The sequence below is a fragment of the Sturnira hondurensis genome, unplaced genomic scaffold (genome assembly GCF_014824575.4).
Source record: "Sturnira hondurensis isolate 20B ecotype Veracruz unplaced genomic scaffold, ASM1482457v3 Scaffold0004338, whole genome shotgun sequence".
In the NCBI taxonomy this organism is placed as follows: domain Eukaryota; kingdom Metazoa; phylum Chordata; class Mammalia; order Chiroptera; family Phyllostomidae; genus Sturnira; species Sturnira hondurensis.
This window is the reverse complement of record NW_028076969.1, coordinates 4,200,409-4,224,386: the sequence shown is the minus strand read 5'-3', so window position 1 is coordinate 4,224,386 and position 23,978 is coordinate 4,200,409. Positions and strand designations below refer to the sequence as shown.

Here is a 23,978-nt window from a genome sequence, read left to right as displayed (position 1 = left end):
TGGTTTTAGTAACTTGAAAAATACACATATATAACCTACTCCCACTCAGCACCAGTTCAGACCACCTGTGGATTCCCTGAGCTAAGTCTCTGAAATACAGAAACAAACCTTGGTTAGGGCATATTGAAGGTTTGATGACCCAAAATATCCATTATCAGGTAGCTATCTGAACAATGCTGCAAAGTACTGCTTTAAAAAAATAAATTTTTCTTTCTCCAACAATCCTCTATAGCAAAAAATGCAATTGCTATGTATATACTTTTGCAAATAATGTAGGCATGAGTTAACTGAATGCAAGAAATATCAAGGAAAGGCATTTTACAATTTATTAACTAATATACTTGCCCTGGTTGAACAATTCATGCTGAAGTCAAATCAGGAGAGAGAGCAACAAACGCCAATTTCTATGGATTCAAAGTGTATGGGGTAAGCTATGGATGGTAGGGGAATTTTTTTCAATACTTGTGGAATTGCACTGTTCAATGTCTTTGCTAGTCATTTTTAACTAGGTGAATGAAAGACAGTGAAGGAGAGGGACAGGAAGGAGACTCAGGCAATGCCCCATCCAGAAATACAGATGTCAACGTCAGAAGCATTCAAACCTGTAGAGAATTTTGGGTGCGTTTATTTGAGCCAAACTGATGACAACGGCCAGGAAGCAGTACCTCAAAGGACTGAGAAATGCTCCGAAGAATAGCAGATTAGCACCTTATTTTATTTATACATTAGAATCAAAGGAGGAGCTATAAGGAGTTTATATGAAGTCCATTGGTGATAGATTAGGGAGGCAGGAAAAAGCCAAGTGGGTAAACCTCTGGGATTCGATCAAAGGTAAAATGGTAGACACATACTCCTTTTACAGATCATGGGTAAAGAATAGTTAATCACAATTAACATAATAACAATAACAATGAGGGGATTTGTGGTCTCAGCTTGTGCCCAAGCGGTTTGGAAAAAGGGACATTATCTTGATGTTCAAAAGGCAAATGCAAAAAAGACTATAGACAGGCTTAGTTAAGATAAAGATCAACCTTTGTTAGGGTAAAATAGTGGCCTAGAACATGACTACCCAGCCTGAACTGCTTTTAGTTAGTAAGTTTTAGTTTCAGACCATCCTTCATGGTTACTTCAGGTCTCTAAGTTTGGGAGGCTGCGGGGCACCGTCAGGATAATATGTGGCCCCTTTTCTTCCACACAGAGAATTAATCTGTTATTCTGAAAGGGGAGCCTGCTTTCAATAGCGGGTTCTCTCGTTTAGTGTGGATAGGTCTTTTCACTTTCTAGAGCTTTAATTTTCAACATTCACGATAACTGGAAGGGCTTAAGAGATACTCCGTTACCTATTCTCGGCCATTATTAATTATACATTCTTTACACCCTTTCATCGGGCTCCCTGCACCCGCACCCAGGAGATGCCCTCGTGGGGGCCTTCATTTAGCCTCTTCTGCGCAGGCGCCCTCTTCAACGCCAACCCCACCCCCCTCCACCCCCCTCCATCCCCCACGCCTGTCTGTCCGAGAGAGGCAGGACTTCCTATACTTTCCAGACCAGCTGCCGGAACTGACTAGCGGAAGTGACTGCCGGCGACTCGGCTTTTGCGGAGGCTGGAAAAGTTAAGGGTTCCTGTACTAATTACCCCTTTCAGCTTGTAAGATGTCGGGTCTGGCGGCCGCAAGCCCTGCCCCTTCTGAGACTCAGGAGAAGAAGCCGCTGAAACCCTGCTGCGCCTGCCCAGAGACCAAGAAGGCGCGGGATGCGTGGTCAGTGCGCAGCCTGGGAGGGGGCGGCAGGCAGGCCCCGAGCGTTTCCGGTGCCTTTTTTCCTTTGACCCGCCTTGGGCGGGTCTTGGCCCTTGCTCTACTGAGCGGCTGTGTTTGGGGTTATTTGGGCCCTGTAGGTTTGGTTGTGTCCTTGACTGAGCGCGCAGCTCTGGCGGGAAACGGATGAAGGGATAGGAGAGGGGATACCTTTAGGCGGAAGATGTAGAAATGGATAAATTTGCTACTTGATTTAACGAAGCTTTAAGTTAATGGAGACATATACCAGTAATTGCTATACCACGTGGTGTGGCCTATTATAGGAGATTTAGCAAAACCAAAGAGTAAACATTCTGTAATTTTTACAGAAAACTTAGAGTAATGCCTCCGAAAATTTAGACGTAGTAGGATAAGGGATAAATTTCTTACAGTACTAAAGATTTTCCCCTCCTCTTCCCTTCCCTCCTTAGGTAGATAATTTAAAAATTGACAGTCAATGACAGGTGACATTGTAGTATTCAGAATAGTACATCCAGATTACCATCAATCTACAAAAGCTTTTGTTTTTCATTTTAAACAGCCTCTATAGTGGAACAAATCTCATTAGAAGGAATTTAAGTGGCATCATGAGATTGGTAAGAATTGTAGAAGTTTAGTGCTTTTTTACTAATACTTAGTACTTTGCAAATAATGTTGAGGGAGAATTGAAACTGGAAGTTCAAAACAAGTCACCCCAAGATAAGCTTCTATAATTTGCAGATTGTTTTGAGCTAAAGGCAGCTTTAGCCGCGGGCTCAAGAGAATCTTCTGCCCCTCCCTTTAAGTACCTTGAAGAACTTGAATTAGGGGCCTTGCCCATGAGAGATTATTAGAAATAACCTCTTTGAATCTATTTATGGGGCAGGACAAACTTCTGTTTACCAAGTATCTGCTTTTTAAAATCCTGCAATGACCTTTTGAAGCCCCCAAGGCACCTAAATTCATCCCTAGCTCAGGATATCTTATATATCCACATTCCTTTTCTATCTCTGAACCTGTCCTGCACATGGGATCTCAGACTCTCTTATGTATGCAGGGTTCCCACCCATAAATATGTATTAAATTAGGTTATTTTCTCTTGCTGATGTCTCAAGCCTGTTTTGATAATTAGATCAGCCAGCAAGAACCTTGAGGGTAGGGGAAAGTTTTTTCCTTCTCCACAAAAGATACCAAAGTTGCTTCCACTGTAGAAGTAAGTGCTTATTGAACCTTCAGATAGTATGATGTCATGATTAAGAGACTGGGATCCAGAGTCAGTGTTTGAATCCTGGTCCGTTGACTCGAACAAATTATCTGAAGTATCTGCCTCCAGGATTACTGCAAGGGTTAATGATATAAGCCACACCAAGAGCATAGCACAGAATTTATAGTGTTGAATTAAATGATCAAGGAATGCTAGCTGTTACCCTCATGAGTAGTTTGCCATCCCAGACAGTCACTCTCATTTTTGGGCAGCCCTTGAGCATTTTTAAAAAATCCTCACCAAGGATATATTTATTGTTTTTAGAGTGAGAGGAAGTGTGGGGGTGGGGGGAGAGAGAGAGAGAGAGATCAATCTATCAGACCCACAACCTAGGTATGTGCCCTGACTGGGGATCAAACCTGCAAACTTTTGCTATATAGGGATGACACTCCAACCAACTGAGCCACCCCATGAGGATTTAGATGGAAGGAGAACCTACCCTTCTTTAAATTACTTTTGTATCAGTTGCCTTAGACCACTGTGGCTTCTCCCCAAATATCTATAGTTAGGAGTTAGTTTTTACTTATAATTGAATTTGGCTTAACATGATTCTTTGCTAAAATTACATTTTCAGGTCCTAGAAATAAGCTGTGTGGTCCTAGTCTTTACTTTGTGAATCTTACAAATGAAAAGTTCTTTGATCATCATGAGGGGGTCTCATCAGGGTACCCTTGACTGCCAGTTCTTTTTTGCTGTTTATATTATTGGGTGTCTTTTGATTAAAAGTGGGTCTATTTAGGTGTATTTCTTTTTTTTATTTTTAATAAGTTTTTTAAAAGATTTTATTTATTTTTAGATAGAGAGGAAGGGAGGGAGAAAGAGAGGGAGAGAAACATCATTGTGTGGTTGCCTCTCAAGAACCACCAACTGGGGTTGTGGCCCGCAACCCAGGCGTATGCCCTGACTGGAAATCGAACCCATGACCCTTTGGTTTGCAGGCCACCACTCAATCCACTGAGCCACACCAGCCAGGGCTAGTTGTATTTTCATACAGGGCAGAATCAAAAATTTATGATAGCTGGCAAAAAGTTAAGTTGTTCTCTTTGTGCTGTATCTAATGTAAGTATTTTATTCAGTCAGTTTATTTCATTATAGAACAGTACTATTCCTTGGATATGGGCTAGAGGTAATATTTGATATTCATGCTTATTACTTCTAACCAGATATCCACCCCTACCCAAAATACTAATTATCTGTGAAACATCTTTATGAACATGAAAATATCACAAGAGTGAAAAAAATCTATTTGGCATAATAGCATTTTTTTAACGCCAGCTACATTTGATCAGACCTATGTTCTACCTCAGTCCTCATCATCATTATGCATGCGTATTTACTACTAGTGTGTTTAATGCCTACTTTGTTAGATAACAAGTACATTTTGTTTTGTAGCATCATTGAGAAAGGGGAAGAACACTGTGGACACCTAATTGAGGCCCACAAGGAGTGCATGAGAGCCCTGGGATTTAAGATATGAAATGGTGAGCATGGTACTCTCTGATGGGGAAGGTAATACATACGCTCATTGCTTCAGATTTTCTCTATTGCTTACAGGTTTAGCAGTCGTTGGGCAACATTCTATCTGAAAGGTAGTTCACCTGCTTAGTCCAACATGCTGCGTTATCACTAAAAAATAACTTTACAGTTGCTAATGTAGGGAGTAAGTGATGCCAGTAAACTGAGAGGTAGTCATTGGATTTGGGAAGGGGGTGATTGAGCTTTCAAGAAAGGGCTTGACAAAAAACCTTTAGATTTATGTTAAAGTCAGAAGTAATCATGGCTTCAGATGTTCATAATATTCAGTTGTGCAACTTAAAGAAACTAAAAAAAACATTCTCTATTTCTTATTTCTAATGTTGTGGGTCTTTAGTGAGTGCTTTTAAACAGGGAGTGGTGACGCATGGAGGCATTGCTTTCTGTAAAACAAAAATGGAATTTCTGCTATTTGTTTTTGTTCTTGTTTTTTAATTTATTTTATTTATTTATTTTAGAGGAGAAAGGAGGGAGGAAGAGAGGGAGAGACATATCAATGTGTGGCTGCCTCTCATGCACCCCCCACCAGGGACTGGGTCCACAACCCAGGCATGTGCCCTGACTGGGAATCAAATGGATGACCCTTTGGTTCGCAGGCCGGCACTCAATCCACTGAGCCACACCAGCCAAGGCCACTATTTCTTTTTTGTATTGTACTTTATTTTAATAAAGTCCTAATAATTAAAACCTCATCACTTTTGGAAGAACGTTGAATCTAAATTTTAATGCTGAAAGGAACATTAATAAAAGTGATTTTCTCTTGTTTGGAAGCCCTTCCTTCAGATAACAACTTGATGCACTCCCTCCCTTCATTCAGGTCTCTTTTTAAATCCCTCCTTATCAAAGGGGCTTTCCCTCAACATTCCATCTAAAGTAACACCCCTTTCCCATCACTCTCCAGTAGAACTGTCTGTGATAATGAAAACGTTCTGTACTTGGACTTTCCAGTGTGGTAGCCTCCAGCCTTATGTGACTTTTGAGATCTTAAAATGTGAGTAGTAAAACTGAGAAACTGTATTTTTATAGTTTATTTAATTTTAATAGCCACCACATCTGGCTAGTGGCTTCTTTATTCTTAACACCATTGCCTGCACATTTTTAAGTATAGTTTATTGATTATGCTGTTACAGTTGTCCCCATTTTTCCCCTTTGCCCCCCTCCGCCCCATACCCCACTTCTCTCCATCAGTCCCCCCTCTTAGTCCATGGGTCATACATATAAGTTCTTTGGCTTTTTCATTTCCTATACTGTTCTTAACCTCCCCATGTCTATTTTGTACCTACCAATTATGCTTCTTAATCCCTGTACCTTTTCCCCCATTCTCCTTCCCCCTCTCCACCAATAGCCCTCCATGTGCTCTCCATTTGTCTGATTCTGTTCCTGTTTATAGTTGTTTGCCTAGTTTGCTTTTGTTTTTGTTTTTAATATTTTATTTATCTTTAGAGGGGAAGGGATGGAGAGAGGGAGAGAAATATCAATGTATGGTTGCCTCTGCCAAGGACACACAATGTATCGTTTGTCCCCTGCCGGGAACTGGCCTGCAACCCAGGCATGTGCCCTGATTGGGAATCGAACTGAGATCCTCTGGTTCTCAGGCCCGTGCTCAATCCACTGAGCTACACCAGCCAGGGCTGTTTTTGTTTTTTTAGATTTTTTTAGTTGGTGGTAGTTGTGAGTTTGTTGTCATTTTACTGTTCATAGTTTGATCTTTTTCTTTATAGTTTTGATCTTTTTCTTCAATAAGTGCCTTTACATTTCATGTGATAAGGTCTTGGTGATGTTTAACTCCTTTAGCTTTACCTTGTCTGGGAAGCACTTTATATGCCCTTCATTCTAAATGAGAGCTTTGTTGAATAGAGTAATCTAGGTTGTAGGTCCTTGCTTTTCATCACTTTGAATACTTCTTCCCAGTCCCTTCTGGCCTACAAAGTTTCTTTTGAGAAATAAGCTGATAGTTTTGTGGGAACTCCTTTGGAGGTAATTCTCTTCTTTTTTCTTGCTGCTTTTAAGAGTCTCTCTTTATCTTTAACCGTTGGCATTTTAATTGTGATGTGTCTTGGTGTGGCCCTCTTTGGGTCCAGCTTGTTTGGGACCCTCTGGGCATCCTGGACTTGTATGTCTTTTCCTTTAAATTGGGGAAGTTTTCTTTCATTATTTTTTCAAACAAGTTTTCGATTTCTTGCTGTTCCTCTTCTCCTTCTGGACCCCTATGATTCAATGTTGGCACATTTGGAGATATCCCAGAGTCTTCTTATTCTCTCCTCATTTTTTTGAATTCTTGTTTCTTCATTCTGTATGGTTGACTGTTTATTTCTTCCTTATGTTCCAGTTCATTGATCTGAACCCCAACTTACTTCCTTTCACTATTGGTTCCCTGTGGAATTTTCTTTATTTCACTTAGTGGGGTCTTAATTTCTTCCCTTATGCATTTGCCCTACTCAGTGATTTCTCTGAGTATCCTAAGAAATTTACTACTAGTGTGTTTATTGTGAATGTTGAAAAGTAAAGCTCTAGAAAATGAAAAGACCTGTCCACACTAAACAAGAGAACCCACTATTGAAAGCAGGCTCCCCTTTCAGAAAAACAGATTAATTCTCTGTGTGGAAGAAAAGGGGCCACATATTCACCAGTGTTTTGACCTCTGCACCCAGTAGGTTGGCTATCTCCATTTTATTTAGTTCTTTTTCTGGGAGTTTGATCTGTTCTTTCACTTGGGCCGTATTTCTTTGTCTCTACAATTTGGCAGACGCCCTGTGTTGGTTTCTGTGTATTAGGTAGAGCCACTTTGTCTCCCTGTCTTGGTGTACTTGTTGTGTTGTAAGGGGCAAATCCTTAGGTATTTGCCAGGGTGGAGCAACCCATTTTGTGGCACTGTATGTGGGGGAGGGGTCAGAGAGGGAGCAAGGCCACTTGCTCAGCTCTCACCCCATTTCCAGTCACTCCCCCCACTTCCCATGTGTCACTAAGCGCCCCTTTAGCTGCTGCTTTGGTGCTGAATCCCAGCATGGATGGGTTTGCAGTCATTTTAGGGCCATATGTGGGTCCTTTAAATGGGCTCTCCTGAGAGACTGGCAATTCATTTTGCCACCTCAACCCCCACTGGTTTTTACAGCCAGAAGTTAAAAGGCCTTATTTCCCAGTGCTGGAACCCTGGGCTGTGTGGTCTGGCCTGAGGCCAGGATCACTCGCTCCCCAGGTGTCCCTCCCTGTTTTTGTCCACCACCTATGAATGTGGGGCCACCCATTTTGCCATATGCCGTCACTGCCACTGCCTCTGTCTCACCTGGCCGCTGCCACACCACGTTCTTTCCAGCTCCGCTCCCCATCTCTGCCCCTCCTGCCCATTTGGATGAATATTTCTTTAAATCCTTAGTTTTTAGACTTTCCATAGTTTGATTTTCTGGCAGTTCTGGTTGTTTTTAGTTTTGAAGTTAGTTGTGATCCTTCTTATAGTTCTGCAAGGAGGTGAGGCGTGTCTGTCTATTCCCCCATCTTGGCCAGAAGTGCACAGTGCATATTTATTTTGCATCTGCTTTGTTTTACTCCAACTGGAATGTAATCTCTGAGAGAGTTGGGATTTTCTGTTTCACTTTCTGTCGTATTCTCAGGACCTGTAACATTTGTTGGTTCTGGCACAATAGTAAGTGTTCATTAGAGGATTGTTAAATGAATAAATAAGTGAGGACACTAAGTCCTGTAATTATGAAGTGATGCCTGAGATAAGTTAGCGGGATCAGAACTGGAACCTGTCTCCGGGCAGACTCCTTCTGCTTTGTGCCCCGCCCCACCCTCAGGCCCCGTCCATCATCCACATCACACTACCACTTTTAACTTTCTCCTAGCTGAGATAATGCCAAAGCCACACACCAATGTAACAGTGATAGAGAGCCTGGCTTCTTTCCCTTTCACCTTCGTGCCTCTTTGGAATTCACATATGGCCAGTGTTCCATATTGAGCTGTAAAAAAGCAGAGGTAAGGAACTTGTCCCAAGCTGATAAGAATATTACTGTGTAGTGGAAAATAGTTCAGACTGAAAGTCCTCAGGCTTAATTTTGGTTCTCTTGATGTCTAACTTAGCATGTGCTTTATTTCACATGCTGTTGATTATTTTTAAAGACATGGAATCTCAACAGTTGTACATGGTTTTCTTGTCAGTATAGGGAGACCCCTGAGGCTGAAAATAGACTTCTCTAAGTGGAGGTCAGGGAAGGACCAAAGAAAGAGGCTGGCCACTCCAGTCTGGTAATTAATGGAGTTTATTAAGGGAAATGTACGTATGAGGGGCCTGTCTTGGGTAGCTGCAAGATGAACTAGATCCCTGTACCCCTTCACAGGGACCAGAAAATTATACAGGGCAAAGGGGGGGCATAGTCACAGGTACTAGTTTGTGAATGCCACCAGGTACAGAAAATTTCATGCTTGTCCAGGTCAGAACAACAACCTGTTCCAGAAACCAGCACATCGCAGGAGGCAAGGAAAGTGTGCTGCTTTATGTCAGAATGAGCATGAATTATGATCTGTCATAATCTGTCAGGGTAGTTCAGAGAAAGCAAACTCTGCTCTGGCCCAGAACAGAAGGACAGATCGCAGTCATGTCGTGGAACAGTCTCTCCTCTAACTAGTTCATGATCCTACTGTCCTCTCAGTCAGTAATGTAAGCTGTTGGCTAGGGCCAATCCTGCCCTGATAAAAAGGGTGATTGTTTAAAATACTCATTTTAGGAGCACCAAAATCTTCTCTGAGACTTCATGTGGATAACAAAGGTAGTACAATTATTATAAGTAGCATTTATTCACAAGGATCAGAAGATACAGTTCTCCTATGTTACTAGGACAGAGTTAGAATGATTCCTGTGTTCTTCATTTGTTTATAAAAGAAAATGCAAGAGTTTTGGACTTAGGAGACCTGATGGTGAAACAATTGTTTCTCTTGGGCAAGTCCTTAACTTTCGTTTCCTTGTCTGTAAAGCAAAGATAGTAACACATGACCAAATTACTTCATAGTCATTGTGATGATTAAATGACATACGAATGAATGGGCTTTTTAAACTGTCAAATAGAAACCAGAAAGGATATCTCATGTATTGGAAGTTGTGAATAGGAGACATTTAATTGAGGTCTGTTAAATCTATAAGCTAATAGTGTATTTTTGAATTCTGGTTAGAAGAACAATCCGAATCCACATAGGAACAGGTGGAAGAGGAACAAGTGTCCTGTTTCCCCAACCGCCATGGGGAAGTGGAGGAACAATGAATCAAAAGACTTGCTGAAGTTGAGTGGATAGATAGTGGGATTAAAACTGGAGTCTGTCTTTTGTGTTCCCCAAATCACAGGCACTTGACTCTTTACCCCTTGCACTTAATGAGGTCTTATTGCCAACATATTCATTTTTAGGATTACGCATCATCTTGCTCTGTAATCCTAAAACCTTATAATGAACGCTAATTAGAAAGGCCTATTGTTGAAGTGCATAGGTATATAATTTAGTAACCAGGTCATTGGCTGTAGGGTAACATCCAACACTACTGTCTACACTGTCATAAGATAAACTTAACTAAATTGATATCTCAGACTGGTAGACCACATTTTTTCTGAGGATAGCTTCAAAGGAAAAATATTTTACAAACTTAGATCTTCCCAGTAATGATTATGAAAGTTTCATAATTCAAAAACTTTTGTAGCGGGCCTGCGAACCAGAGGATCGCGGTTCGACTCCCAGTCAGGGCACATGCCTGGGTTGTAGTCCAGTTCCCTGCAGGCCAACTCCCAGCAGGGGACGCACGAAAGGCAACCATACATTGATGTTTCTCTCCCTCTCTCCTTCCCCTCTAAAGATAAATAAATAAATAAAATCTTAAAAAAAAAAAACTTTTGTAGATATTAGTGTTATTTTCTAAATAATTGTACCTTGAAATCAGTAGGTTGGGGCTTAACATAAAAGCAGGCTACATTTAGCCAGAGGTGTGCCTTATAATCACCTGAGGAATATTTCCCAAAATTCATAAACCTGGGCCTGTTGACTCAGAAACTCCTAGATAATTTCAAATGTTGAAATGGCTTAAGCTGAAGGAATAATTCTAAATATAGTATCTAAAGATTTAATGGTAGTAAAGGTGGAGACTTGAAAACTACTTCTAAGGAAAATTAGGTGTGTGGTGGTAGTGATTCTACATACTTTCTTCTGTCCTATGACTGTTGCTTTTACTGAAAGAGAAACTAGAGGAACCTAGAAGCTGCTCACAAATGTAAGGAGAAAATGGCAGCTAGTTTCTTTCTGCCTTGAGGATTCAGAAGGAACCTGGAGAACTCAGTTTGGGGGCTAAAATCATTGAAGGAAATTAGAGAACTAGACCTAGCATTGATGATACTCAGTATTCATTAAATTTAACTGAACTTAACAGTAGGTTAAAATATGCCAATTACACACACACACACACACACACACACACACACACACACACACACAAGCAACTGATTATGTATGAAAGTACCCCGAGGAAATCCAGAGGAAAGGTTACTTCTGCTATTCAAACATTTATTCATTCAATAGATATTTATTGTTTAAGACCCTAAAAAATGCCAAGATGAGGACAGGATCTCTTCTGTCAAGGGCTTTACACCCAGAGATCTAACCAAGAAGTTTACACCAGAGGCTTTCATGTGTATATGTGATATACAATCGGTAGCAAAAGAGGTAACAGTGTTTTTGCTGTAGACTTCCATCTCTTGAAATGTTGAGTGGCTTCATTTTTGGTTCTCTTTCCTGCTCAGACCTTTTCCTTAAATGTATTTTTTCTTTGAGCTTTTTAGAAAAGAGGAGTTTTGATGTTTTGTTTATCAGGCTTATCTTTTCTAAACCAAATATAGAGAATAATTAGATAAGGGAAGCACTTGAAGAGTTGGCTAGCCCAAATTACTTACTTTTTTAGTATTGTTCTCTGTCTTCTGGGGTAGGGACTGAGGATGGTGGTGGAGGCAGGTAGGAGCTGTCTGAGGAGAAGCCTGGTATGGCCTGAGCAGACCAGCAGCCCTATCCTCTGCTACTCTCCCTTTTTGAGCTTTACAAATGGATTTCAAAGGGTTACCTTTATTGTGCCCGTGGGATAATGAGTAACTTTCCACAGGAAGTGCTTTGTATGCAGAGCTGACCTTTTGCCTTTTACTTCCTGCACCTTTGTCAAACGTACTAGAATCGGTAAGGAGGGGTTAGTAATTCCCTTTTGAATATCCTTAAAAATAAACTGCCTTAGCCTTTTTGGGAAGATATATTTGAGAAAATAAATACATAGTTTTACTTCAACAAAGACTTCTAAAGATTGAACAGTTTCAGTGATGTTTTTAGTTCAACAAAACTAGAATTTTAAAATGTGAATCTTTTATTTCATGACTGGGATAGAAAAATTGTGGCAGTTAGTGCTTGGCTGAGGTGCTCATTTCTAGTGGCCTTAATTCCCTAACTCCATAGGTCTGACATTATGTTTGAAATCTGACTTTCTAAAATAAATCTTTTTCTGTAGGTGGTCTGCTATGTGAATGAATAATTCCTGAAGAATGAAGATGCTTTAATAATTTTGAAGTTCTTTAATGAACTTTGATAAATGGAAAAAAGTATAATTAAAAAAAGGATATTGCATGGTCAAATATCTTTAGGTGTGTTTCTTGCTTTCCTCACATCCTCACACAGCACTTAATTATTTTCTTTCTTAAAGTTTATAAAATAAACACATCTTACAATATAAATTTCCTATGTTGTTGTGTCATTTTGGGGACTCTAGGTACTTGTAACGGAGTAGGTCAGAGCAGAGGTCCCTGGAAAATAGGAGACCCCAGGCAAACAGGGGAAACACCGACTCCTGCCCCCCAGCAAAAAGGCGGGGGGCGGGGTGTGGCGGCGGGCAGAAAGGTTGCCAAGGCGCAGATTATAAATACCACAGTGCACACCTTCTCCGAGGTAGGGAAGAGGGTGGTGGAAAATGGTGCTCACAGAGCAGAAGGTACAGTGCATAACAAAGGCAGAATAAAACAGCCCTCACCTTCCTAAAGAGTGGTTTCTGAAGGAGGCTGCTACCAGGGGCAAAGTGTAAACAAAGGCAGTGTGACTGAGAACTTGCACAAGCAGTCACTCCTGACAGTTTTCCTGGGCGGGGGGCGGGGGGAGCTCATTCAGCACCTGTGTGAGCTGTGGGGGATGGATGCCCAACCCTGGATGAACAGATGCATGTGCACTTTTGTGTGGTTGTGCGTGTAAAACTTGCCCTGACTAAAAATGGCAGCCAAAACAGGGTCAAAGACACGGGAGCTGATAAAAATGGCACACAGTGACACAGTACGAAAAGCTGGACACTCCCACTGGCTTCCTGTGCATGTGGGATTTTGGGAGGGCCTTTTGGAAGCAAAGGCACAGAAAGGTTGTTGCTCATGCACTTGGTACAGAGAAGTCCCTCTTTCGGTACAGGGACCCATGAGGCACTTAGACCATGCATGGGTGGGCACCCACGCCTACAGACAGGCTCCCACTCTAGGATGTGTGCCTTCCTGGGCTCCAGCCTCTAGGACACTAGGCACAGCATACAGTTCCAGGACTGCTATGTGGAGACTGGGAGTCACGCACCCCAGATCCTCAAATAGACCTGCTGCTGAGAGAGGATGGTGACTCTGAAACTCACAAGTGCACATGTCAGAGAGGATGGAGATCAGTTTGCATGACTGGCTTAAGGACAGATAAGGAAATGGGGAACTTCTTGGCATGGTTTTGGCTTGTAGTCTTCGGGGAGCGAGGGGAAGTGCTTTGTCTGAACTGGAGAGAAGGACTCGAAGCAGGAGTGCTCTCAGCCCCCACCAGGTTGGTACCCTGTGAATAAAAACCTATTACCTTCAACACTAATTGTTAGGTTATATATAAGGGCGCCAAGTGGCTGAAGCCCAGTTTGCATGGTTACATTGTAAGGACAGGTACTGATCTCACCTAGTGAAATTTTCAAAATCAAGTGCATGTAAGTATGAATAACCCTTTACCAATTTGCGATGAGTATGGTAGACCTGTCACATCATTTAAGATTCCAGGTTTTTTTTTAATTTTTAACTTTCTTAAAGGCAAGAACTAAATAAGTCCTCAGTCTTAATATTTTAAATTCTTGTTGTTCATTACTAGTTCCCTCTTTTGGGAAAGTAATTTGTTTAAATTTTAGACCACATTAGGATGCTTTGGCTTGGAAGTTCTCAACTGTTTGGCCTAAGTCATCTGTAGATGGTTAGTTCCAATTTAGGGTAGAGTAGGATCATAAGTTTAATGCTCAGGGGCCAGAGAGAGTTATCTCATTAGTTAGAGCTCAGATCAGAGGCTGAATTAGTACAAATAATTCACTAGTGAAATAACTGTGTGCTATGCTGTTGTGATACCTGCAATAAAACAGCATGGTTCCCTAACTATAGCAATCCTGGTTCTGGCAGTTGCATAAGGGCTACAATATGAAGCGATTGGTCATATTCTGTCTTTAAATAAATTTGAGGATTAAGATCTCAAGAAAAGATACTGAGGAATATAAAAGAATATATACTGTTTATATATCATTGTGTAATAGGAAAATTGCCTCTTTCATGAAATAAAGGAGCTGAATTAAATTATTCCTTAGGATTTGTTCCTGTTAATAAAGATCATGGCTTTGAAGTCTGACAGCCTTAGGTTCAACAGAGGTTTATGTGACCTGTTGCCAGTTATAACCTGTTTGGGTCTGTTTTTCTCATCTGAAAGAAGAAAAGAAGCAGGAATAGTAGTAATACCTAATTTTCAAGATTGTGAATACTAATTAAAATAGTGTATATAAAGCATTTAGCACAGTGTCTAGCAATCAATGTTGTTAACATTCTCTACTTCTATTTCTGTATTCGTATTTTCATTTGAGTATTTGGATATAATACTTTTGTTTTAGTAAACACTTTATAGTTTTTAGAGCATTTTTCTAGATGAAGAGTAGAATCTTGAGCAATCCTAAGACAGATATGAACCAACTTTGCACTCAGTAGAGATCCCTGGCAGACAATTCAGATTCTGCTTCTGTATGTCTTGGGACTATAAAAAATTAATAACCTTATCACCCAATGTTACTTTTTAAATTATTGTTCAAGTAGAGTTGTCTCCATTTTCATACCCCCCTAACCTGCCCCCATTCCTGCCTCCCACTCTCAAACTTATTCCCTTTGGCTTTTTCCGTGTGTCCTTTATTCGTGTTCTTTTATGCCCCTTCCCCTATTTTCCCCCATTATCCTCCCCGCCCCCCAGTTACTGTCAGTTTGTTCTTTATTTCAATGTCTCTGGTTATATTTTGCTTGCTTGTTTGTTTTGTTGATTAGGTTCCACCTACTCGTGAGATCATATGGTATTTGTCTTTCACCACCTGGCTTATTTCACTTAGCATAATGCTCTCTAGTTCCATCCATGCTGTCACAAAGGGTAAGAGCTCCTTTTTCCTTTCTGCTGGGTAGTATTCCATTGTGTAAATGTACCACAGTGTATTGATCCACTCATTTACTGATGGGCATCTAGGCTGTTTCCAGCACTTGGCGATGGTAAATTGTGGTATGAACATTAGGGTGCACAGTATCTTTTGAATTGGTGTTTTGGGATTCTTAGGGTATAATCCCAACAGTGGAATCACTGGATCAAAAGGCAGTTCCCTTTTTGGTTTTCTGAAGAAATTCCATACTGTTTTTCACTGTGGCTGCACCAGTCTGCATTTCCACCAACATTGCACTAGGGTTCCCTTTTCTCCACAACATCGCCAGCACTTGTTTGTTAATTTGTTTATGATGGCCACTCTGACTGGTGTGAGGTGGTATCTCTCTGATGGCTAGTGATACTGAGCATCCTTTCATATGTCTCTGGGCCCTCTGTATGTCCTTGGAGAAGTGTCTGTTCAGGTCCTTTGCCCATTTTTTAATTGGGTGGTTTGTTTTCCTGTAGTGGAGTCCTGTGAGTTCTTTATGTATTTTTGGATCAAACCCCCAGGTGAGGTGTCATTGGCAAATGTATTTCCCATACAGTTGGTTCTCTTTTCATTTTAGTGGTGTTTTCTTTAGCCATGAAGAAGATTTTTATTTTGATGAGGTCCCATCTGTTTATTCTTTTCTTTATGTCCCTGGCTTTAGGGGACATATCAGTGAAAATATCACTGAATGGAATATCTGAGATTTTCCCATTTATGTTCTCCTGTAGGACTTTTATGGTGTCATGACTTATATTTGAGTCTTTTATCCACCTTGAATTTATTTTTGAGTATAGTGTAAGTTGGTGATTGAATTCCATTTTTTTTTTTTTTTGCATGTAGCTGTCCAGATCTCCTAACACCATTTGTTGAAGAGGCTACTTTTACTCCATTTTGTACTTTTGCCCCCTTTGTTAAATAGTAATTGACCATAGAGATATGGGTTTATTTCTGGGCTCTCTATTTTTTCCCATTGATCTATATGTCTGTTCTTATGCCAGTACCATACTGTTTTTGATAGAATGCCTTGAAATATAGTTTTATATCAGGTATTGTGATCCCTCCTACTTTGTTCATCTTTCTCAAAACTGCTGCAGCTATTCAGGATCATTTATGGTCCCATATCAACGTTTTTTTAATATTTTTATTTATTTATCTTTAGAGGGGAAGGGAAGGAGAGGGAGAGAGAAATATCAATGTATGGTTGCCTCTGGTGTGTCCCCTGCTGGGAACTGGCCTGCAACCCAGGCATGTGCCCTGACTGGAAGCCGAACTGCGATCATCTGGTTCACAGGCCCACGCTCAATCCACTGAGCTACACCAGCCAGGGCCCATATCAACTTTTTAAAAAATATATTTTGTTGATTGTGCCATTACAGTTGTTCTATTCCCCCCCTTCATTCCCCTCCACCCTGCACATCCCTCCTCCACCATTCCTCCCCCTTTTGTTTATGTCCATGTGTCACAAGTTCTTTAGATTCTGTATTTCCCATAGTATTCTTGCCCTCCTCCCTGTCTATTTTTTTCCACCATCTATGTTACTATTCTCTGTACCTTCTCCCCCCTTCTCCTCCTCCCACTCCCCTGTTGCTAACCCTCCATGTGATCTCCATTTCTATGGTTCCACTGCCAATCTAGCTGTCCTCTTAGTTTGCCTTTGTTTTAGGTGTGGTTGTTAATAACTGTGAGTTTGCTGTCCTTTCACTGTTCATATTTTTATCTTCTTTTTCTTAGATAAGTCCCTTTAACATTTCATATAATAAGGGCTTGGTGATGATGAACTCCTTGAATTTGACCTTATCTGAGAAGCACTTTATCTGTCCTTCCATTATAAATGAAAGCTTTGCTGGATAGAGTAATCTTGGCTGTAGGTCTTTGGATTTCATGGCTTGGAATACTTCCTTCCAGCCCCTTCTTGCCTGTAAGGTCTCTTTTGAGAAATCCGCTGACAGCCTGATGGGAACTCCTTTGTAGGTGACTGTCCCTTAACTCTTGCTGCTTCTAGGATTCTCTCCTTCATTTTGGTCTTGGCTAATGTAATTATGATGTGCCTTGGTGTGTTCCTTCTTGGGTCCAACTTCTTTGGCACTCTCTGAGCTTCCTGGATTTCCTGGAAGTCTATTTCCTTTGCCAGATTGGGGAAGTTCTCTTTTATTATTTGTTCAAATAAGTTTTTCACTCATGGCTGTTCCTCTTCCCCTTCTGGTACCCCTATAATTTAGATGTTGGAACGTTTAAAGATGTCCTGGAGGTTCCTAAGCCTCTCCTCATTTTTTTTGAATTCTTGATTCTTCATTTTTTTCATTTGGTCATTTTTTTTCTTCCTTCTGGTCCACTCCATTGGTTTGAGTCCCAGTTTCCTTTCCATCACTCTTGGTTTCCTGTGCATTTCCCTTCATTTCAATTAGTTTAGCCTTCATTTGATCCTCTAATTTGTGACTAAAATCAACCAGTTCTGTGAGCATCCTGATCACCAGTATTTTGAACTGTGCATCTGAAAGGTTCGCTTATTTCTTGGTCACTTAGAATTATAGGCTCTGGGGCTTTGAGCTGTTCTTCTTGAGCCATAATGTTTTGGTCTGATTGCGCCTGTTATGTATGAGGGATGGAGGCTTAGGTGTTCACCAGGGTGGGGCGACCCAGTTGCTGGGTTATGATGCTGTATGTGGGGGCGGGGTCAGAGAGGGGAAAAATGGCACTTTGCTCTGCTCTCTCTCAGATTTCTGTTCCCTCTGGGGATTCCCACAAGCAAATTGGACCCCTCTGGTGCTGGTTCCTGGGTGTGTGGGCTTGTGTACCCTCCAGGACCCTGTGGTTTTCTCCAATGTACTCTGTGAGCCCGGGAGCCTCTTCCTGCACCTTGACCCTGAAAGTCTTTCCAATTGGTGCTTTCAGGCTCTAATTCCTGTCACTGGGGCCCTAGCCTGAGCGGTCTGTCTCACTGTTCGCTCCTTTGCTTGGTTTATTTGCGTGCACGATTCTGTGACCACAGCCAGCCAGCCGCCCTGCGCCCTCACTGGGTCCACCCATCGCCACCCCATGCCTGGGACCCGCCAACCACCTCCACCTACGCTCCATGGGACCTAAAGATCTTTCCAGCCCAACCAGCTCTGCTGCTGACTCCGCCCCTCTTACCAGTCTGGCTGAATGGTTTGAGGTTGTCGGACTTCAGTACAGTTCAATTTTCTGTGTTTTGGCTGCGTTTTTGTTACTAAAATTTTGTTGTTTTTAAACTTAGTTGTGCGAGGAGGCAGTGTTTCCACCTACGCTTCCATCTTGGCCGGAAGTCCAGTATACTATGTATTTTTTTTTTAATTTGAAGATTTTATTTATTTATTTTTTTTTTTTAGAGGGGAAGGAGAGAGGAAGAGAAACATCAATGTATGGTTGCCTTTTGTGCATCCCCTGCTGGTAGTTGGCCTGCAAGGAACCGGTTTGCAACCCAGGCATGTGCCCTGACTGGGAATCGAACCGCAATCGTCTGGTTCGCAGGCCCGTGTATACTATGTATTTTTAATGAGATCATAATAGTATATGCCTTCTTTTCATCATGTATTTTTACCTTCAGTGAGCACCATATTTTTCAAACTATAAGACGCACCCCCCCCACCCAATTTGGGAGGAACAATAGTTGTTAATGCTGCTGCTGAGTTCTATTTACATTTATATTGGTGAAATATTATGTTATTTATGTTATTAAATATTTTACCACATTTTTTGCTTCAAAATTTTTTTGCCTATTTTCCTCCTCTAAAACCTAGGAGCATCTGATGGACCAAAAAATATGGTAGTTTACGATGTAATTCGTGTTGGCTATGTATAAATCCATTCTGTGCCTTATTATTTGACCAATTCTCAGTTGTTTATACATATTCATTAAATAAATGTTTTATAGAATGCCTGCTGTATGTCAGATACCATTCTAGGAAATGGATCTTAATCTTGAATAGAACACATACTAGATACCTAAATTATTTCTGATTTTGGGGGGATGAGGGTATTTTGTTTTATTGGTTTTATGGAATTAGGGTGACATCACTTAAAATCCAGCAGTGTACAGTAGGACCACTTTTTGATGACCTTGGCATTCATCTCTTTCTGCATGTATATACTCTATTTACTTTTTTAAAATTTCTTAATAATACTGCAAGGGACGCTTCATACAAAGATCTTTACAGATGTCTTTTACTAATTACTTAGTCAAGGAGAGGCCAGAGGCTATGCACATTTTCAGGGCTTTAGGTGAGTACTGCCTGGCTGATCTTTAGAAAGTGGGTACACATTTGTAACTTAGTATCTAAGGATGCCTATTTCTCTAAACTCTTAGCAAAGTTAATTTTTTCAACCTTGCCAGTTTGGTAGGCTCACCTGATTTGTAAAAGAACTAAAGTACCCTTCTTGACATCTTCCATAGTTAAAAATACATCTCACAAGATCTGCCCATCTTGCCCAGTGCTTAGGTCTTCCCAAAAATTATGTGCAGCATTTTGGTAGTACTAATAAGTAGTATCACCACACTAATTTGAAAAAAAATAAAGAACTTAGATTCTTAGTAGGCAACAACCACATTCTGGTATACCTCTTTGTTGAACACCTGTTATTCACAGTAGCTCCCACTCTTAGTAAAGATACATTCGTGCTATTCTCTAAGTAGTTCCTTTTGTCTAACTTTGAACTGTTTGACTTGAAGTTTGATGAAAACAGGACCATGTCCCTAGGCAAGGTCTACCTTAGGATAAACTATAATTTCCATAGGTCTGATGTGAGGGTAATAAAGAAACTATAATCCCATTTTGCAGACATTCCTAATGTCTTTACAGACAGTAGGAAATTGCTCTGGTCAAACAGCTCTTCACCTAGGATATGAGTCTTGGTCTTTACAGTTCAGGCCCAGTGTTCTTTCCATACCACATGTATAATATAAACATATACGTATTCATAGATATAAATTCATTTATTCATTCAGTACATATTTTGTGAAGGCCTGTAATGTGCAAGGAGATGACCTAGGTGTTGAGTATTCGTGTGTGATTCAGACATCTGAGTATATCTTCAGTGAGATCAGAGGCTATTTGACTCAGCAGTTATTGAAGACATACCTAATGCCAACTGTGTGCTAAGCAGTGAACAAAGCTTAGTTCATTGACCCTGGTCTCAAAGTGATTATAGTCTAGTGGGTATGTATATATAAGCTATAAAAATATAAAATTGAATACTCAGTACTAATGAATATTCCAAATTGCTTTCCTTAAAAGAATTTCTGCATGTGTTTTTTTAGCTATTAAAAACTGTTGGATGATAGTTCAATCCACGTTATGGAGCTTTTTACATCAAAGTAATAAAAAGTCCTCATCAAGGAAAACTCACATAACTAGAAGTCCAGTGTTCAAGCAGGTTCTATATGCAATAACATAGGCTCAATGATGCCTTCCAAGATTGAAGTTATTTTTATCTCAGAGCTTTCCCTTTTTTGACTGATGAAGACAATCATATACTTTATTGTTCAAGTCTTGCATAAGAGAGAAACCATTCCCAAGGCATGAGTTCTTTTTTTTTTTTTTAGTATGAGCCAAATAAGGTTTATGTGTGTTTTTATGAACCAATATTAGTTTCCAACCCCTTGGATCCATATGTAGCTTAGAAGTCAGAACAAACTAGAATTCTGTTACAAGGAAGAAGAGGTAAATGGATATTAAGTAGGCAGCCAATTTTCCACTAAGCCCTCTTGCTCCTATAACAACCAAGTCATCCTGAATGGTCAAATTGAGTTTAGAGTACCAATTCCTCTCATAGTTTACTCAAAATTTTGAGAGAAAATTATTGATAGACCATAATTAGTCTGATGTTCAGCCTTCATAGAATAAGACAACCATGTCCTCTGAAGAGTAGTCTTTATAGAAATCCTTAGGGAAATCTGAATCTGGAGATATTCAACTGCAAGTACCAGAATACTATATCTTTATGTCTGGAAGTTGAAAGTCCCAGGTCTGAGACAATGGTTCAGTGATACTTTCGAAAACTTAGGCTAGTCTGTTTTTCTGTTCTTTATCTTTCTCATCTTTAGGCATATCAATCTCATGGCTATGGTGACTTCAAGCATTATATCATCACATTACTGTATTCAAGCCAGGATGAAAGCAGATCTTCTTACTGTGTCCATCAGGGAATAGGCTTTTTCCCAGATGCTTTCAAATGCACATTCTCATATCTCATTGGTCACATGCCCACCCTTCAACCTATTGCCATCAGGGGAATGGGATCTCATGCTTGGCTTTGACCAGTCTATTTCAAACCCTGGCAACTGGAGGAGAAGCCCATCTTCCTTAACATATTGCCAGAGCAAAATCAGAGTTCCGTAAGTTAAGGAAACTAAGGTTGCTATAGGATGGGCAATGAGTAGTGTCTGCCTAAGACCAACTGGGCAATATGTGTCCAAAGCCTCTGTTCTATTTCATCATCGATATTAGGAAACCATTAATCTCAAGCCCAGTGTTTCTCAAATTCTGTGTAGTAAAGAATTAGTTTTCATGTTTTCCAATTCACAGGCCAATACTAGGAAAGTGAAATAAAAAAAAATAGATACTTTAAACAAAATACACTAGACAAATCCAAAGTTTTTATTAAACTCAAAGGCCACAAGTTTCTCTGTCAAATTGCTGTAAAAACATCTACCTACTCTTAATTTTTGTTCTCTTCTAGTCACGGACTAGTAAAAGTTCACAGACCACTGTGGTTGGTGACCACACTTGGCAACACACTGTTCAGCGTGCCGGCTTCACAATCTGGCCTGGGCCTGCCTCTCCTGCCTATGTCCTGCTGCTCCCTTTGATTCACTACAACAAGCTCTTCTCTGTTGCCAGAATATGCCGTGTGGCTTTCTTTGCTGTTGTTTTACTTCTGGACTTGACGTCACATTCTGTTCTCCCTTCCTGGAATGCCTTCTCCTAGCTGGGAACACCTGCTCATCTTTGTAGACCAGCTAAAATGTCATCATCTTTGTGGTATTTTTTCTCAATTCTTTGCTCCCCCCTCAGTGCTTCCTTTGAATCCTGAGTATACCTATTTTATTAGATTGTTGTTATTTCTAGATTAGCTCCTTTGACTAGATTAAAAGTTCCCTGAAGGTAATAAATTTCTTGCTCATATTAATATCCCCTGTTCTAGAGCACCTATTTTGCCCTAAATAAACGCTGGTTGAATTGAATCGACTCGACAAATAAGACTTGGGTTTCTTTCTTTTTAATCTCCCCCAAATATTTTCTGTTGTGCTTCTGCCTGTATGTCTGTGGATTTCCATGTAAGAACACACCATTTTGACACACAGATTTTCCTTCCCTCTTCTTTCAAGTCCGGGTTTAAAAACAAAATACAATTTCTATTGTGTATTCCCATCACAGGTTCTGTCCTACATGCATCAGTCGCCATCACTGCAGGCAGCATGTGGGGTTTATGAACCCACGAGGCCACTCCAGCAGCATGCTCAAACCTTCTGTGTCAATAAGTGAGCCTGTATATGGATACATACAAACTCCCCAAAGTACCTACCAAAGTAGTACAGCACAGAGAACGTGCAGTTTACAGTAATAGTGTTCCAGGCTTTAGTCCTTATTCCTGCACTAGTTCTGTGGCCTTGAATAAATTCCTAACTTCTCTGAGCTGTTTCTCTCATTTTTAAAAAAAGGTATCACGGAATAACATGAAGAAACAATAATTTCTTGATAAATGTTAGTGCCCTCTACTCAGATGGGTACATCGACTCTGATGAGTCCGCAGACTGACAAGGAAAGCAGGCTGGGAACAGTAGTCAATGGGTTTTCCTGTCTCTTTCAAGTGTCAAGCCCAGCCTGTGCTTTCAGGCTTGCTGAGAAAGCTGACCTGCTTTTGAAATTCTATCTTGGGCAGAGCATGGTTGCTTCTCTGTGCCAGTGCTTCTTATTTCCTCTCTCACAGCTGGCAGGGATCTCTACATTGGCAGCTCCAGGGGTACATGACTAAGGTGGAGCGATGTGCAGCTGCTGCTTGTTAAAAGGTGGGCGGTTTGGTGGGGAGGCAGCCATAAAAGCAGCATATGGAAATCCCCAAACTAAATCCCTCAACTCCGAACTCCACTGCTCAAATGACGTCACAGGGCCAAACTGTTGCTGGGAGGGAGGCTCCAGAGGAGGCCTTTCTTCCTCAGGCTCTCTAGCTCTTTTCCGTTTCCACTGGTTTACCCTCCCCACTTTAACCTTAGGAAAGAGGGACTATGATGGACATTTGTTGAGTTTAGTTAAATATGAAAAAACTGACTTCCTTCAACGTGCCCTGCATTTCCACTCCGCTGTGTTTCACTTCTGCTGTCCTCTCCACTGGGAATGCTCTTCTCCCTCCACCTGCCTGGGAAATCCAGGCCTAACTTTGAACCTAGTGTTAGATCTTAGGTTTCTCTTCCTCTGCACCACCCTCTCTTCTAGGCTTTCACCTGCCTTTGAATTTAACTCAGTTGTCATGCATCACACACTTAATTGCCCTTGTTTTCTTTTTAAATTTTCTTTTTCAATGATGGCTGACAGTAGCGTTCGGTATTAGTTTCAGGTGTACAGCATAGTGGTTAGACAGTCATTTGCTTTTCAAAGTGTTCCCCCCAGTAGTTCCAGTACCCACCTGGCACCACACAAATTTATTACAATATTATTGACTATATTTCCTGTGTTGTACTTTACATCCCTGTGACTGTTATGTAAGTACCAATTTGTACTCTCTAATCCCTTTGCTTTTTCACCTGCCTCCTCAACCCCATTCTCCTCTGATAACAACCACCAATCAGTTCTCTGTATCTGTGTGTTTGTTTCTATTTTGTTTGTTCATTTTTTTTTTCGTTCTTTAGATTCCACATGTAAGTGAAATGACATGTTATTTGTCTTTTTCTGTCTATTTCCTTTAGCAT

The 23,978-nt window shown here is 40.7% G+C and overlaps 1 protein-coding gene across 3 annotated transcripts; it reads left to right on the top strand.

Moving 5' to 3' along the window:
- The first annotated feature begins 1,547 nt into the window (after nucleotides 1-1,547).
- COX17 (cytochrome c oxidase copper chaperone COX17) lies at nucleotides 1,548-12,204 on the top strand. Of its 3 annotated transcripts, none has more exons than XM_037045569.1 (3): nucleotides 1,548-1,760; nucleotides 4,432-4,548; nucleotides 12,089-12,204. In XM_037045569.1, the coding sequence occupies exons 1-2, from the start codon at nucleotides 1,654-1,656 to the stop codon at nucleotides 4,514-4,516; spliced, it is 192 nt and encodes a 63-aa protein (XP_036901464.1). In that variant the 5' UTR covers nucleotides 1,548-1,653; the 3' UTR covers nucleotides 4,517-4,548; nucleotides 12,089-12,204. The 3 variants fall into 3 exon arrangements, with proteins under 3 accessions (XP_036901464.1, XP_036901465.1, XP_036901463.1); XM_037045570.1 differs by lacking the exon at nucleotides 12,089-12,204 and adding an exon at nucleotides 5,031-5,059 and having other exon boundaries at nucleotides 1,549-1,760; nucleotides 4,432-4,520; XM_037045568.1 differs by having other exon boundaries at nucleotides 1,550-1,760; nucleotides 4,432-4,520; nucleotides 12,089-12,194.
- Nucleotides 12,205-23,978: the final 11,774 nt, after the last annotated feature.

Excerpts from the sequence above, each read along its gene's own strand:
- COX17 (XM_037045569.1), top strand. The coding sequence starts at position 1,654 with ATGTCGGGTCTGGCGGCCGCAAGCCCTGCCCCTTCTGAGACTCAGGAG. Across the intron at positions 1,761-4,431 it reads AAGAAGGCGCGGGATGCGTG|CATCATTGAGAAAGGGGAAG; the intron begins GTCAGTGCGCAG and ends TTTGTTTTGTAG.